Below are 16,612 nucleotides of genomic sequence, written 5' to 3'. Positions count from 1 at the left end.
AGCTGGGTGTAGTGGTACACACCTGTAGTCTTGGCTACTCAGGAGGCTGAGGCAAGACATGCTCAAGCCCAAGAGTTTGAGGTTGCTGTGACCTATAATCATGTCACAGCACTCTACCCAGGGTGACAGAGTGAGACTCTGTCTCAAAAAAAAATTTAGTATTCCAGCGATAGATACTGCATAGCTCTGCATTTATTTAGGTTTTATTTAATTTAAGCTGGAGGTCTTCTTCTTTTGTTAAATTTATTTCTTAGAATTTCTTATTGTTTGATATAATTCAAAATGAAATTGCTCTTAATCTAATCTTCCCATAGCTTGATGCTAGTAGAAACACAGTAGGCTTTTATGTTGATTTTATAATACTGCAACCTTGCTAAATTCATTTATTAATTCTGGATATTGTTTTGAATAGTCCTTAGAATTTTCTGTACAAATAATCATGCCATCTGAATAATAGAAAACCTTTACATCTTTATTTCCAATATTAATATATTTTGTTTTTGTTTCTTTTCACTGACTGGATCTCCAATAAAATGTTGAGTTTAAGAGTTAAGTTCTTTTTCCTGATATTAGAGGGAAAAATATTCTATTTTTAAGAATGATGGATTTTTAATAGATATCTTCTACAAGATCGTGTTTGCTGAGTGATTTTAATTGTGATGAGAGTGAGTTTTGTCAAATGCTTTTTCCTGGGTCCAGTGAGAAAGCATTTCTCTTTTATCCTGTTGATGTATTTATTGGATTACATTGATTGATTTCATAGTGACAAATCAACATTACTTTCATGAGATAATTCCTACTTGGTCATAATCTGTTGTCTTTTTATATTTATTTATTTATTTATTGCAGTTTTGGGCCAGGGCTGGGTTTGAACCCGCCACCTCCGGCATATATCTTTTTAAAAATGTATTGCTGGATTCTACTTGCCTGTATTTTCTTCTAGAGCTTTAAAACTACTTCCATAATATCTGCTGGATAGCTGTTTTATTGCAGTAGTCCTTATCACATTTTGTACCATATTGTTGACCTTGTAAAACAACTTGGGATGTGCTTCTCTCTCTGTTTTCTGAAATGATTTGTATTATGTCTCACTTAAATATTTGAGAGACTCCGCTGAGCCTGGAGACACCTGGTCCTTCAGTTGTCATTAGTGGACATCCAGTTCTTCTAGTTCTCATTTCCTTTAGTGTCAGTTCTAGACATTGCTTTTTTTTCCTAGAAATTTTATCCATTTCATCTGAGTTTTTTTTTTTAAATTAAATTATAACTGTATACATTAATGCATGTATGGGGTACAATGTGCTGATTTTATATACAATTTGGAATGCTTATATTGAACTGGTTAACATAGCCTTCACTTTATTTACTCAATTATTGTCTTAAGACATTTATACTCACACTTAATAGATTTGACATGTAGCCTTGCAGTGTGAACCATAGGTGTGATCCTACCATAAGGGAACGCTTCTGCACTGCTGGTGGGATTGCAAGCTCATACGTTCCTTTTGTAAAGAAGTTTGGAGAACACTTAGGGATCTAAAAGTAGACCTGCTGTTCAAACCTGCAATTCCTCTACTAGATATATATTCAGAAGACCAAAATCACTTTACAACAAAGATATTTGCACCAGAATGTTTATTGTAGCCCAATTCATAATCACCTGTTTTTAAATTTATTGGCAAAAACTTACTTTTATCTTCTTATCTGCTATCTGTAAGATCTTCAGTAGTGTCTCATTTTTTTATTCCTGATATTGGAAGAATGTCACTTTTTTCTTTGTAAGTCTTATAAGAGGTTTATAATTTTTATTAATTTTTCCAAAGAACCAACTGTTAACTTTGTTGATGTTCATTCTTCTTTGAATATGTTCTTTTTCACTGGTCTGCATTTTGGGCTTTATTTCCTTCTACTTTGAGTTAAATAGCTGCCGTTCTCTTGGTTTGTTCATAAGAAAAGTTAGTTAGCTACTTAATTTAAAACCTTTTTTTAAAAATAAACAATTAAAATGATAAATTCTCTCTAAGCATTGCTTTGACTGTTTCCCACAATTTTTCTTATTTTCTTTCTTTATCATCCAGTGAAAATATCTTCCAGATTTCTTTTAATTTTTTCTTTGGCTCATTGGTCATTTAGACATGAACTGAGTAATATCCAAATATTGCAGAATTTTTTGGATTTTAAAAACTGATTTCTAATGTACTTTGAGATCAGAGAATTTATGTTACATGATTTCAGTATTTCAAAACTTGTCTTTTTTTTGGTGGCTCAAAATATGTTCTATCTTAGTGAAAGTCCCACGGGCACTGGAAAATAATGTGCATTCTGTAGTATAGCACCAGGTATTCTGTGAATGTTGACCACTTTGAGTCAGTTGATATCACTGGGGTTATTCACATATTCCATATTCTTTCTCATTTTTTTTTTTTTCATTTGATCATTCTGCCAGTTAAAGTGAGAGGGTTAAAATCTCCCATTATGACTGGGAAATTATCTAATTATTCTTTCTGTTTTGTCATTTTTTTGTCAGGTATTTTGAAGTTCTTCATTACATTCTTGCACATTTGGGAGTTTTATGTCCTTTTCACCCATTGACTTTTATTATTAGTAAATGTCTCTCTTTATGTCTGATAATACCTTTTGTTTTCAAATATTTTCTGTGAATTTGCCATACTCCCTTTCTCATGCTCAGTGTCAGGGTGGTGTAGTCTCCGCACACTTTTACTTTTAACTTGTCTATGTCTATCCTTTAAGTGGTCCTCCCCAAACAGTACATTGTTGTGGTTATATTCATTCTGATCTATTAAGTATAGAATGTAAATGTCGTAACACAATAATTAAGTAAATGAGGTGAAGGATGTATTAACTAGTGTGATATAAGCATTCTACATTGTATATAAAATCAGTACATTATACCCCACAAATGCATTAATGTATACATGATCTATGTGTTTATGACTTAATAAAAAAAATAAAATTCATTCTGAAAATTTGTTTTAATCTGTTTCTGCCCCATGTTCCATTATTAGAATGGTAGTGATGTGCGAGTTATTTATAACCTACTGCTCAAGGTCATTGCTGAGGGCTGATTTTTCACACACATCTGCCTCCTAAGGGTAAATGTTATCACTTGGTGCTCAGAGTTCTCACTGCTGCAGAGACTAGTGTGCTGGGAGCTTGTCAAAAAGTTGTGCAAAAAAAGTTAAAAAGTTATCACCCTCCAGCATCAGTGGGTCAGTGTGCTCATCCTGTACACATTTAATGTAGGGATTGAAATGGTTAGATTGCCGTTGGCCATCTTGTGGTTTATGTTCTTTTTGTCTTATCTGTTTTTTGTTTCTCTCTTTTTGTGAGGATTCTTCTTCTTATTTCTTTCAGCTAAAATGTTAATTGCATTTGTTTTCGTGTGATTCTACTGGAAATCCTCTTAGCTTTTGTTCCTGAGTGTGTCTCTACTTTGCCTTCATTTTTGAAGGATAGCTTTGCTCTCTACAAAAATTTATGTCAACGAATATATTTTCTAAGTATTTTAAATACTTAGAAGTATTTTAAATACGCTATTCCATTGTTTTCTGCCCATCACTTTTCATGAATAGGATGCTACAATTATTGTCCCTGCCTTTCCCCCTTAAGTGATACGTTTTTTTTCTTTGTATGTCTTTTTGGAAAAGTTCAGTTTAATGTACAAACAATTAGATTCCATAGTTTGCATCTGTAAGACTAAAGTCCTAGAAGAAGGTATGCCCCACACCCAGGTAGCACGCCCTATGGCTGGGCAAGTTACCCTTTCGGGTGACAATTTACCAGATCCCATCCCCTCACCCCTCCTCCCTGCTGCTTGGGTTTCTGAGTTTTTCTTTCATGTGAGTGTGGAGTGTTAATCTACCAGTTCAGATTTAGTACTGGGTATGTGGGGTTTGCTTTTCCATTCTTATACTGTTTTAAACAAAATGGTCTCCAGTTCCATCCATGTTGCAAAAGATACATAATCTCCATCTTTTTTATGGCTGATATCCCATGGTATAGGTTGACCACAATTTGTTAATCTGTTCCTGTGTTGAAGGGCACTTGGGTAGTTTCCACATCTTTGCAAATGTGAATTACGCTTCTATAAACATTCAAGTGCTAGTGTCTTTATGATAGAATGCCTTTTTTCCCTTTGAGTAAATATCTAGTTATGGGACTGCAGGATCAAATGCTGTGTCTACTTTAGTTCTTTGAGGACTCTGCATCCTGCTTTTCACAGAGGTTCTATGACTTTGCAGTCCGACCAACGGTGTTACTCAAGTTCTGCAACCATGTCAGCATCTGTCGTTTGGGGACTTTACGATGTAAGCTCTTCTCTCTGGGGTTGGGTAATATCTCAAGATGGTTGTGATTTGTGTTTCTCTGATGATTAGAGATGATGAGCATTATTTCATGTGTTTGTTGAACATTAGTCTGTCTTCTTAGGAAATGCTCTTGTTCAAGTTTTGCCCAATTTTTAATAGGATTGTTTGATTCTTTTCTTGTTGATTGTTTGAGTTCTTGGTAGACTCTGGTTATCAGCTCTTTGTTGGATGGGTAGCATGCATGTATTTTCTCTCATTCTGTAAGTTGTCTTTTTGCTTTGTTGATCGTGGCCTTAGCTGTGCAGAAGCTCTAGCTTGATCAGGTCCCATTTATATGATTTTTAACCTTATTGGCCTAGGGAAAGAATTTATGAAGATGGCCTCACTGGTAATCATTGGATTCTTTTAATATATTTCCTAGTATCATTCTTTCTTTTAAAAACATTTTATTTTTAATCATATGGACACATAATAGCTGTACATATATATGTGTGTGTGTGTGTATATATATATATATATTTTTTTTTTTTTTTTTTTTTTTTGGTTGCAGTTGTCATTGTTGTTTAGCAGGCCCAGGCTGGCTCCAACAGCCAGCCTTGGTGTATGTGGCCAGTGCCCTACTCACAGAGCTATAGGCACCGAACCAGGTGATGTTTTGATACTGGCTGCAATGCATAATGATCAAATCAGGGTAATTGGGGTATTCATCACCTCAGGCATTTATCATTTCGTTGTGTTAGGAACTTTACAATTCTACTGTTTTAGTTATTTTAAAATATACACCAAATTTTATTAATTATAGTTGTTTCTTTGCTACCAAATCCTAGATCTCATTTATTCTATTGAACTGTAGTTTTGTACCCATTAACCATCTCATTACCTTTCATTTTAAGCATTTTTAGTGAGATTTTTCTTTCTACTACGGCTCCTTTGTGCTTACTTTGCTTAGGGTTTACTGAGCTTAGATCTGTGGGTTGCTGTTTTTCAGCCTGTTTGGAAAAAATTTTAGTCAACGTTTTTTCAGGTGTTTGCCTTTTACCTCCTCTTCTGTTTTTTTTTTTTCCCCCAGACCCAACTACATATTTGAGATTGCCTGATACTGTCCCACAGGGCGCCTTTTAACCTTTTTCTCTTTTGCCTCATTTGCGGCAGTGTCCTTAGTGGGCTTTTAACATATGGAATCTGCTTTTAAACTTATCCTATGAAGTTTTGATTTCAGAGATTATATTGTTAATTTCTCTGCTCTCCTATTGATTTCTCTTTCTAGTGCCTATTTTTCCCTTGATTTCTGTTACAGTTTTGTTTGTTTTCATGTCCAATGATTTTTGATTGTTTATGGGATCTTGTATTGATACATCACAGAGATTTTAGATTTCATGACTTTTCTCTGAAAGGAGTTGTATTTTTCTTTTAAACCAGGCAGTTTAGTTATTGGTGGATCACCTTAATCAAGAAGAGTCTTGAATTAAAAAGGGTTTCTTTTAATTTTTTTTTTTAAGTGTGAGTGTATTTGGTGAAATTTCTAATGTCTCTTTAACCTTCTAGCTTTGGCTGGGCCCTTGTAGTCTTACCCTGTGCGTGCATAAAGGAGTTGAGATGGATTTCTGCATTGGTTTATGGCAGTGCCCATTGAAAGATTTCTCTCTTAACTCCAAGTTTCTCTGGCAGCCTCCAATTCTGTTTGAGGTCTTTCACTCATGAATTGTCCAAACTGGGGAGTCCTCTCAGGTGAATGGACAGTTAAATTAGTATACTATGTACCATAGCTTCCCTTTCCCAAGGTTTTTTTGTTGTTGTTGAAATTTGGCTGGATCTGGGTTTGAACCTGCCACCTTGGCATATGGGGCCGGCGCCCTACTCCCTGAGCCACAGGCGCCGCTCCCCTTTCCCAAGGTTTTGCCCCTTCTAGTTTCTGCTTTTGGTCACTTCCTAGTGGCTACAAACCGATGTTTTGTTTTCATATTTTGCCCTGTGCTTCTTTATTTAGTATTTATTCTGCTAAATTGTATTTGATTGTTAGATATTTATTACATCCTATTGTCTGACCCAGAGCCTTGTCATTTACATAGCAACTACCTAATAAATCTTGGTTTGCATTTTTTTTTTTGAAAAGTTAGGATTTATGGTCTTCTCAAAAATTCATTTCTACTTTTAGTATGCTACTCTATTAGTTAAAAAGAAATTGTTTTAGGTTAAAATTTAAGTATAATATTCTTTTCCAAATTTTTACTTTTACAATATTTATTTTGAAGATGATTTTTATGTTTTCATACTAATTTTAATTCATTTTAACATTGACATATTATGTGATCTATACAACTGCTAAGGTTACTGCCTACAACTATTATACTTTCAATTAAAGTTGATGTCAAAATATATTATTTTTGTATTATACAAAAGCAAACTTTTCTATGCAAAATAGAACAGAGATAGCTCTTTTTTTATAGAGTACTGATAGTTTCCAAATTCTGTGTAGTGTGGGGTTGAGAAAATATCTTTGAATAATTTTGTTTTAAAAGAGGACTTTTTAATGCTGTTTTAAATTAGATTTTTCACGATCAGTCTATCATGTCAAAATTATATTAACGGAATTTGTGGAGAGGGTCATCTCATTTATCCTTGTTACCAAGTTAAGTATTCTCAATTTGGGGGGAAGTGACTGTAGCCCTAATCTTAATAAGTTAATCTATTTTAAGTGTAATTTATAGTCATTAACATGGTTTAGTAGTAACTATATTTTGTTTTCATACCTGGGGTATATGTAAATGCAAAGAGATATTATAAACTGGTTTCTTATAAATGGAATTTTTAGTTTGTATATAAATTCTGTATTTATTGCAGGTGTCATTTGTAACCATAGTAAACTTATTATGTTAAGCTCAAGAATGGATTATTTTATTTGGACCACAACAAACCATAACTGAATTTGTTCATACTTAATGAATTTTTCTTTGTGATTACTTGAAAGAGGTAAATTGTTCATTGATGCTAAGTAACTTCCTTCCCCCCCCTTTCTTCCTTTAGAATCGAGTTTCTTACTGGGAAATGCCCAGATTGTGGATTGGCCTGTAGTTTACAGTAATGACGGTTTTTGTAAACTCTCTGGATATCACCGAGCTGACGTCATGCAGAAAAGCAGCACTTGCAGGTAGGTACTAGAACTGCTCAGTAGTCCCTTCGGAATGTAACCAAATGCTGCATGTGGTTAAAAGGCTTAGGCTTTCTTGGTCTCACATATAAAAACTATAGGGTTAAAAATTACACTGGAATATTAAGGAGACTATATTATCAATGGAGATATACAGATCACGAGCCATTGGTGAGAACTTTGAGAAGGAGAAAGATTTTTACATATCTGCGAACTAATTAATTCATTCAATAAATATTTTTTGATTACTTACGATGAGCCCAGAACTAGTGCAGATTGCAGGTACATCCTGTATCAGGGAACCACTTTTGGTATTAGCGTCTCTGGAGCAACCAAACCTGTCTTGAACAGGAGTAAACAGCCCCCAGCCAAGTGGCAGTTGTTTCATGAGCATTTGAGGCTCCTCAAGGTAAAGTTCCTTTATCCTCTGCGAGTCACATGTACTGTACAGTGTTGGTACATTGTACCATTGCTATTTTGTTTGACTTACATAAAACAGAATCTGGCTTACTTTATTTATACCAGCTCTTTTTAAGACATGTCATTTCAGTGATTTTGAAGAGAATATTAAGAAAAAAAGGATTCAGAAAAAAGAAAAGGAAACCATATCAGGGACCAATTTAGAATAAAAAACTTTTCTACAATATTTCAGTAAGACCAGATGGGAGGGATGTTTTTGCCTTGAATTATTTTTTTCTCTACAGCTCTTACTCTACTGAGCATTAAACCAAGTTATTTTAGAACTAAAAGGGATCTGATTTTTTTTTTTTACTAGGCCAAATCCTGTTTTTCGGATGAGAAAAACTGAGGTAGAGCCATGTTCAGGGAGGTGCCCAGGGACACACAGTGGTTTATCTTTTTTCTACTTATTATGCTGAGAAGCATCATATATAATTATATACATACGTAGTTGATCCTTGAACAACGTGGATTTGAACTGTCTGGGTCCGCTTATAAGCAGACGTCTTTCAACCTAATGCAGGTAGAAAATGCAGTATTTTAATGGGGCATGTGAAAGCTATATGTAGGGAGGGCTGACTGTTTGTTTGTATGTGGATTCCACTGAGCTGAATAGGGGACTTGAGTGTGTGAAGATACTGGTATATATGGGAGTCTTGGGACCAATCCTCCATGTATACCGAGGGACAACTCTCTTTTTCTTTCTATACTTTCTATACTTGTATATATATATGTATACACACACACATATACATACATATTTTGCATCTTTGTGGAGGGCAGAGATTTCCTGTTATACCATTGAGTCTAAATGTGTCCGGATGTAGGAACCACTTAAACAGGTTTTATAAAGCAAAGATTCTCACACCTCTTAAACCTACTCAATCAGAGTCACTTGAAGTGAGTGGGTGAGGTCAGGAGTCAGTATTTTAACCAATAACTTAGGTCAGTTTTCAACCTTGTTTATCTCACGGCACACTGAAACCCATAATTAAACTTCCGCAGTACACTTAAATTATGTTTGTCCAAAGGAAACAAAAGTGAAAAAGGAATATGCTTTGATCTTCTTTTGAAACTAATTTAATTAATGATCTTTAAAAATTTTTGTGCACACCTAAGATCCTCTCATGGCACACCAGGGTCCTGGGGGCACTGGTTGAAAATCACTGTGGATGAGGCCTGGGTGCAGTGGCTCACACCTGTAATCCCAGCACTTGGGAGACTGAGGCAGGTGAATTGCCTGAGCTCACAACTTCAAGACCTGCCTGAGCCTTAGTGAGACCCTGTTTCTAAAAATAGCTGGGTGTCGTGGTGGGTGCCTGTAGTCCCAGTTACTTGGGAGGCCGAGGCAAGAGAATCGCTTGAGTCCAAGAGTTTGAGGTTGCTGTGAGCTGTGACATCATGGCACTCACCATGTCAGTCTACTAAGGGTGACAAAATGAAACTCCGTCTCAAAAAAAAAAAAAGAAAATCACTGTAGATGATTCTTATGTTTTTCTTGGTTTGAGAAATAATCTAACTTCTTCTTCCTTCCTTTATTTTTCCTTCTGCTGAAGTTATTCCTACATTTAATCTTCATTCCCAGGAATGAAACTGGAAATGGGATTGTTGGAAAATGATGGTCCCTGGTTGGGAAAGTCTCTGTGAGAGCAGGATTTCTGTCTGCCTTTAACCCTGGGTGGTTTGCTGTCACACAGGCAGTGTCACCAGCAGTGTATGCTAAGGACTTGGGAGAGTGATGGTCTATACGAAATATGGCAGCTCCCCTCTGCCCCAGCAGGGGTTAAGTTAGGAAAAGGTTAGTTTTATGGTAGATTTTATCCTGTAAAATTCCAGAACACACAGGTACACTTTACCTACTTTTTATTCTCCCACCTGGAGGTGCGTGTGATTCTCCAAACAAGGAGTGTTTTTCCTTTCTCTGACCCTCAGGGTTGGTTGTGTGTGTTTCTGTGGCATCATCATTTGGCCTTAAGCTGACTGCCTTTATCTGTTGGGATTTTATTCTTACTGCTTTTTCTGTCATTTTTGAGAAGTATTGCTTTTCATATTGGGAATAAATTTTGAAGTTTGGTTCCCATCCCTTTTTATGTACCATGTATCTGCCCTGTCTCTGGCTTGTTTTCTTTGGCAAGTACCATTTCTCGTACCACGGATTCATTAAAAAATGCTGGTATGTGACATTACTGTACTCTCTCCTCTGAAAGCTGCTTTCCCCCTCTCACCACAAGTCCCAGATCGTAAGTGCCTTAAAGGTAGGAATTCTAGTCCCAGGCTGTAAGTGCCTTAAAGGTAGGAATTCTGTTTTGCTGGCTTTTCTGTGTGCTGCAGAGCAGTGTGGTGTTCTGTGCCAGTGCTTGTTGAGTGAGGTTGGCTTATTTTGCAGTAAACCCTAACCCAGGACTCACATGCTTCTTTACAGTGTAGTTGTGTTTGTTGTATTTCGACCCAAGTGGTGCAGCATTTGAGTGTCGTGAGTGAGAATTTTGGATTATGTTAGGCTTTTTTATAGTGAGAAAACTATAAAAAGATGTGGCCAAGTCTTTCTCCAAGTTGTCTTCACTTTTCAGAGACAGTGTTTTGAAAATGACATGTTCCCACCATAAACAGTTATTACTTGCTTGTACAAAATGCCGAATGTGTTTTGCTAATCTAAAATTTGCAACCAGTTTAACGTCCTCGCGGAGAGGTGAAGACTGGCATCCACTCCAGGAGCAAGTGATAGCTGAATGCTGCCAGGTTTTCTTGGGAGCGATACCTATTTTAATGTGTTTCCCTCCTTAAACTTCCTCATTTCCTTTTAAACTATTCACATGTTAAGTTTGCTGCAGCCTTATTTAGAAGAGGGAAGACCTGGAAATAATCTAAATGTCTAGTATTAGGGTGGTTAAAAAGTATCATGGCAGAGCCCTAAGTCATGTTGGAACGATAATGACAATGACAATGTCTTATCATGTTAGAACCCCCAAATCAGAAAACTCACTAGTTTTTCCCCACTACCTTCCCCAGTTTATAAAACAGAATGTGCATCGTGATTCTCATTCTTTAAATATAACTTAAAAAATTTTTTTTCTATACATACGCATGTGTTTGCTTGGTTTCCACGTATTGCCTTCACAAAATTAAAGAGGCTTAAAATTTAATAACAATGTTAAGAACTAGAAACAAAAACCTCGTGAAGAACGAAGGAAGGTAAATACATTCGGAAAAGAAATCAGATGGTTGCTACAATGAAATATTGAGCAATGATAATAATAATCATGCAAAAAAAGTAACATTCACATTGTCAGATAAAAGTATGCTATCATAGAGTGCTTTGACTCTGAGGTTCAGTATGGACCCCTCAGGTTCATTCTTTAAATACAGCTTTTTAAAATTTCTTGAATAAATATGGAAAAGCCTTTGACTTGGAGACATAATAAGGGAGAAAAGAAAAAAAATTATGTACACATTTTGAAATACAGGGTGAATGATGGCTTGTAGTTATTATAGAATATGGAATCCCTGAACTCAGATTGAATATAAATAGAAATCATTTGGTACTAAGAATAACCTTGTAAATAATTTGAAGAATTTTACTGATCTTAATAATGGCAAGTTTTAGGCAAACTTAGGATAATAAGAAGGTACAAAGTAGCCAGCTTCATTCTATGTAGGAAAATGCAGCCTGTGACTCTCCACAGGGTATCCATGAAGTTCACATGCTATTTAAAATATGTTGTTGTCTGTTATAAATTACACACGAACGATGGACACCTTGTACATATATCAGAAAAACAGAATCATCATTGATGCTGTGTGATCAAATCCAGGTAATCGGGGCATCCAGACTTCAAGATTTATCATTTCTTTGTGTTCGTAACATTTCAGTTCCATTCCTCTAATTATTTTAAAACATACGATACATTGTTGTTAACTGTCGTCCTCCTATTGTGCTACCAAACACTTGATCCAATTCAGCCTATCAGACGGTATTTTTGCATTCATTAGCTGTCATCTCTTTACCCTCCGCCTAGGACTCTTCCCAGCCTCTGCTAACCACCGTTCCTCTGTCCACCTTCATGGGTTCAGTTTGTTTTTGCTTCCACCTTCGAGGGAGAACACGCTATCCTTGTCTTTCTGTGTCTAGCTTATTTCACTGGACATAATGTCTTCCAGGTCTGTCTACGTTGTTGCAGATGACAGGATTTCATTGTTTTTCTGTGGCTGAAGAATACTTCCTCGTGTATGTGTAACACATTTTCTTTTTTTAAATTTTGAAATATGAGGATACAAACGTTTTCGGTTGCAGGTATCAATTTTGTTACAAGTGCGTCCATCACCCAGACAGTGTTCATTGAACCTGTCAGGTAGGTTTTCTTCCGTCCCCGTCTCCCACTATCCGCTGCTTGTTTGCCACTGAGTTTTATTTTCCTCTGCTCACATGTGTACTCATCACGTAGTTCCAGTTTGATAATGGGTACATGTGGTGTGTGTTTGTCATTCTTTAGACACTTCACTGAGGATAACAGTCTTGATTTCCGGTGGCTGAGTGTACTCCAGAGGATACATAGACCAGATTTCATCAATCTACTCATGAATTGGTGGGCACTTGGGTTGGTTCCACGACTTTGCAATAGTGAATTGTGCTGCAGTAAATTCTCTAGTGTAGGAATCTTTTTGGTAGAATGACTTTTCCTTGGGTAAATGCTCAGTAGGATTGCTGGATTAAATGGTAGGTCTGCGTTCAGTTCTTTGAGGAATCTCCGAGTGTTTTTCATAGAGATTGTGCTAATGGACTTTAAGTGTTCTTTTCATGCCGCATCCACACCAGCATCTGTTATTTTTGGACTCTTTACCAAAGCCATTCTACCTGGGGCAAGGTGATATCTCATTGTGGCTTTAATTTGCATTACCTGATAATTAGTGGCAGTGGCACTTTTCATGTGTTTATTGGCCGTTTGTCTTTACCTGTTCATATGTCGATGGACAGTTAGATTGACTGCATATCGTGGCTATCGTGAATAGTTCATAGTATCGCCATAAACAGGCGTGCAGATATTTCTGTGATATACTCATTTCAATTCTTTTGAATATAGGCCCAGCTGGATCAAATGGTAGTTCTATTTCTAGTTTTCTGAGGAAACGTTGTCCTTTTCCCTGTGGTGGCTGTATGAATTTACATTCCTACCTACAGTGTACCAGGGTTCCCCTTTCTCTGCATTCTTGCTTGAATTTGTTATTGCTTGTATGTTTGGTAAAAGCTGTTTTAACCGGGGTGAGATGATGTCTCATTATAGTTTTGATTTGCATTTCTCTGATGATTAGTGATGTTGAGCATTATTTCATATACCTGTTGGCCATTTGTATGTCTTTTGAGAAATATCTATTCAGATCTTTTGCCCATTTTGATTGGATTATTTGTTTTCTTTTGAGTTGTTTGAGCGCCTTATATTATTTTGGTTCTTAATCTCTTGTCTGATGGGTAGTTTGGATATAATTTCACCTATTCTGTGGGTTGTTTCCTCACTTTGTTAATTGATTTCTTTGCTGTGCAGAAGCTTTATACCTTGATGTGATCCCATTTGTGCATTTTTGCCTCAGTGCTTTTGAGATCTTAAGCAATCTTTGCGAAGACTGATTTTCTGGAATGTTTTCCCAATGTTTTGTTCTAGTAGTTTTGTACTTTCAAGTTGTACATTTAAGTCTTTAATCCATTTTGATTTGACTTTTGTATATGGCAAAAGATAGGGATCTAATTTCACGCTTCTACACACTGACATCCACTTTTCCTGGCACCAGTGTACTAGGGAGACTTTCCTTTCCCCAGTGTGTGGTCTTGGCACCTGTGTCAAAAAGGAATTGACTGCAAATGCAAGCATCTATTCCTGTGTTCTCTATTCTGTTTCATTGGTTTATGTGTCTGTTTTTTATGCCCATGGCATGCTGTTTTGTTTACTATAGCTTTGTAGTATAATCTGAGGTCAGGTAATGTGATTTCTACATCTTTGTTCTTTTTGCTGAGAATGGCTTTGGCTATTCTGAGTCTTTCATGGCTCTACATAAACTTTAGGATCAATTTTCTTCTGTGAAGAATATCATTGGCAGGGAGAGTGGCATTTAATAAGATCTCATGGTGTGATTTTTATTGATGGATAGAGGGGTGAGGGCAATTAAGTAGTGTCGGTAGGAAGGATTGAGGAGTAGATAGTTGCTTTTAAATATATTTATTTCTTGAAGGCCATTAATAACCCCTTACTCAAGCTATCAATTCAGACACTGAAGAAGAGCTATTAAGAGACATTTTATTGAATAGATTTCACAGGCAGTTTTATGAACATGGAATTATCTCAGCAACCAACAAGAGCACTTGACAGGTGACAGATGTCAGTCTAGCTCCATTTGGCTGAAGGCTGTGCCTCCCTTGGTGGCTCTGAGGACAAGTGGTGGAGGGCAGGCGCCCCGGTGACTCCACATTGGAGAAGTCCAGTGTTACCTCTAGCTTTCCTTAATTACATGTCATGGATATAGCATTTATTACTCCATCTAAATACTTTTAAAACCATGTAAATTAATGGGTTGTGAAATCTTTTGGTTATGATGCACTTCGTAAAGTAATGCCTTTGATTTATTCAAAAATTAGCTCTTTTAGATTTTAAAAGCTGTGTTCTTATTTATTTTTATTTTTCTTCCTTAACTCTCTTAGGCTTCCATTTTTCTTTTCTCCTCTTGATCCATTGACTGCATATCTCAGCTCACCTGTCGTTAACCTTTATAATACTCTACTGTGGTCAGTTCTGAGCTGGAGACCACATTTATCGACTGTATTTAGTGAGTCTTTGCTCTTTGATGGAGCGTTTGCTAGTCTGGGAACTCTAGCCTAGAGACAGTGTTACCAGTTATTAGTGGTAATAACTGGTTGAGTGTCATGCTTTAGTATAGGAACACGTGGCCATTTAGTGTAGGGTAAGATGGTTGGTAGTGTAAGATTCTTTTCTCCCTTGGAAGTCTTTCAACCACTATCGCCATCCTTACTATGAGATGTCATAATGAGGCTTGTGTGTCAGATTTCAGTCTCAGAAAAAGGGATCCCAGAATACATAAATCCTATTACAAATCAAAAACTTTGTACCCCAAAGTCTTCTAGGTCAGATACAGATGAAAGTAGCTGCCAGAACTTTAGACAATCTTGATGTGGCTTAAACCAGGCCTGAAGAAAACTGACCACTTACTTCCAAGACTGAGTCTTAGCACCAGCCAGTTGTGTGGCAACAGAAGTGGTCCGACTATGCAGCAAGTCCTGAGTGAGCTTATGCTTTTAACTCCTGGGCTCTTAAAGGAAGAAGTTTACAAAAACATGTGCATCACCCTTTAAGACACAGCAACCCTGTGTGTTGGCAGAGGCAGCACAGTCTGTGTCCTAGAATTGCGTAGAAGCAAGAGAGTCAGGGTGAAGTTCTAACTCCACCCATAAGAAGCATCCTGTTCATTTTTCAGCATATTATAATTTGTAACTTCATGTATGTTATCCTTTAAATAGTCATCCTTTGATTTATAAGATTATCATCCTTTATTGATGAGGAAACTATGGTCAGAGAAGTTACATGATTTTCTCAAGAATTACCCAGTTTGTAAATAGTCCTCCAAGGGCATGGGTTCTTTGTTACATCCTGACTGGTCAGTATTATAGCAGAGATAGATTGCTTCTGAGAATCCAATTTTATTTTCCCTTTAGTAAAAGAATAGCACAGTCAGAAGTCATTTGGGGAACTTGGCATTCTATGTAAGAAAGCAAGTGGAAGTTATGTAATTTAAAAAATAATTTCTGTTATAGTTTGTTCCTTGAGGTTCCTCAGTAGGACACCTGAAAACTGTTTAAAAATATTATATATAGTGGGCAGTGCCTGTGGCTTAAAGGAGTGGGGCACCGGCCCCATGTACCAGAGGTGGTGGGTTCAAACCCAGCCCCGGCTAAAAACTGAAAAAACAAAAACAAAAACACCTCTCCCCCAAAAACCTTATATACCTTTAAAAAAAATTATATATAGTTTCTAAAGCCTGATGTTTACCATTTCTAAAATTTATGTCTTCTCAAATTTTATTAACCATTGAAAGAGTGCACTGAGTTTCAGCCATCTTAGTCAGGCTTTGGGACACTGTGATAAAGCATTCAATATTTACATGTGACAAAGCCCAGCAAGTAAACAAACGTGCCATATCCACAGAGAACATGGACTCACTGATTTTGTCAGCCTGGTGTGGACAACTTTGGATGAAAATAGTATTTTCAGGATTTGAATTAACTTCCAAAACACTTGCTTTGGGAGTAGAGATAGTATATTTCAGACGTTGAAATGGACATATTTCAGCCCATTTTGAAATATCTTTTATTATTTAACTGATATAATTCGTCACTTCAAGTATATCTTCTGTCCCTGGAAATATATGGTATAATAAATTTAGAATGAAAAGTCTGAGTGGAATGATGTAAGGAATAAAAGACTATTTTTGTTTGTTTGTTTCATTGGTTTGGTTTATTGTTTTTCTGGTTTTATTTCATTGATTTTTTTGCTTGTATTTTTTATTATTTCCTTCCTTGTGCTGGCTTTGAGTTTCGTTTGCTGTTACTATTTCAGATATAGATTCAAGGTGGAAACTTAGGTTATTGATTTGGGACATTTCTTCTTTTCTAATATAA

At 36.3% G+C, this 16,612-nt stretch overlaps 1 protein-coding gene across 2 annotated transcripts in view; it reads left to right on the top strand.

Annotated features, from left to right (window-relative positions):
• The window catches only part of KCNH5 (potassium voltage-gated channel subfamily H member 5), a 384,504-nt gene that overhangs the window by 31,492 nt on the left and 336,400 nt on the right, over positions 1 to 16,612 (top strand). For both annotated transcript variants that reach the window (XM_012807979.1, XM_003794435.1), the window contains exon 2: positions 7,353 to 7,476. In XM_012807979.1, coding sequence (XP_012663433.1) covers positions 7,353 to 7,476 — 124 coding nt within the window. The remainder of the gene's footprint in view (positions 1 to 7,352; positions 7,477 to 16,612) is intronic.

This window comes from Otolemur garnettii, unplaced genomic scaffold, assembly GCF_000181295.1.
Source record: "Otolemur garnettii isolate 467f Iridium unplaced genomic scaffold, OtoGar3 scaffold00081, whole genome shotgun sequence".
In the NCBI taxonomy this organism is placed as follows: domain Eukaryota; kingdom Metazoa; phylum Chordata; class Mammalia; order Primates; family Galagidae; genus Otolemur; species Otolemur garnettii.
Note: the sequence above shows the minus strand (reverse complement) of the source record. Positions and strands in the feature narration are given on the sequence as shown.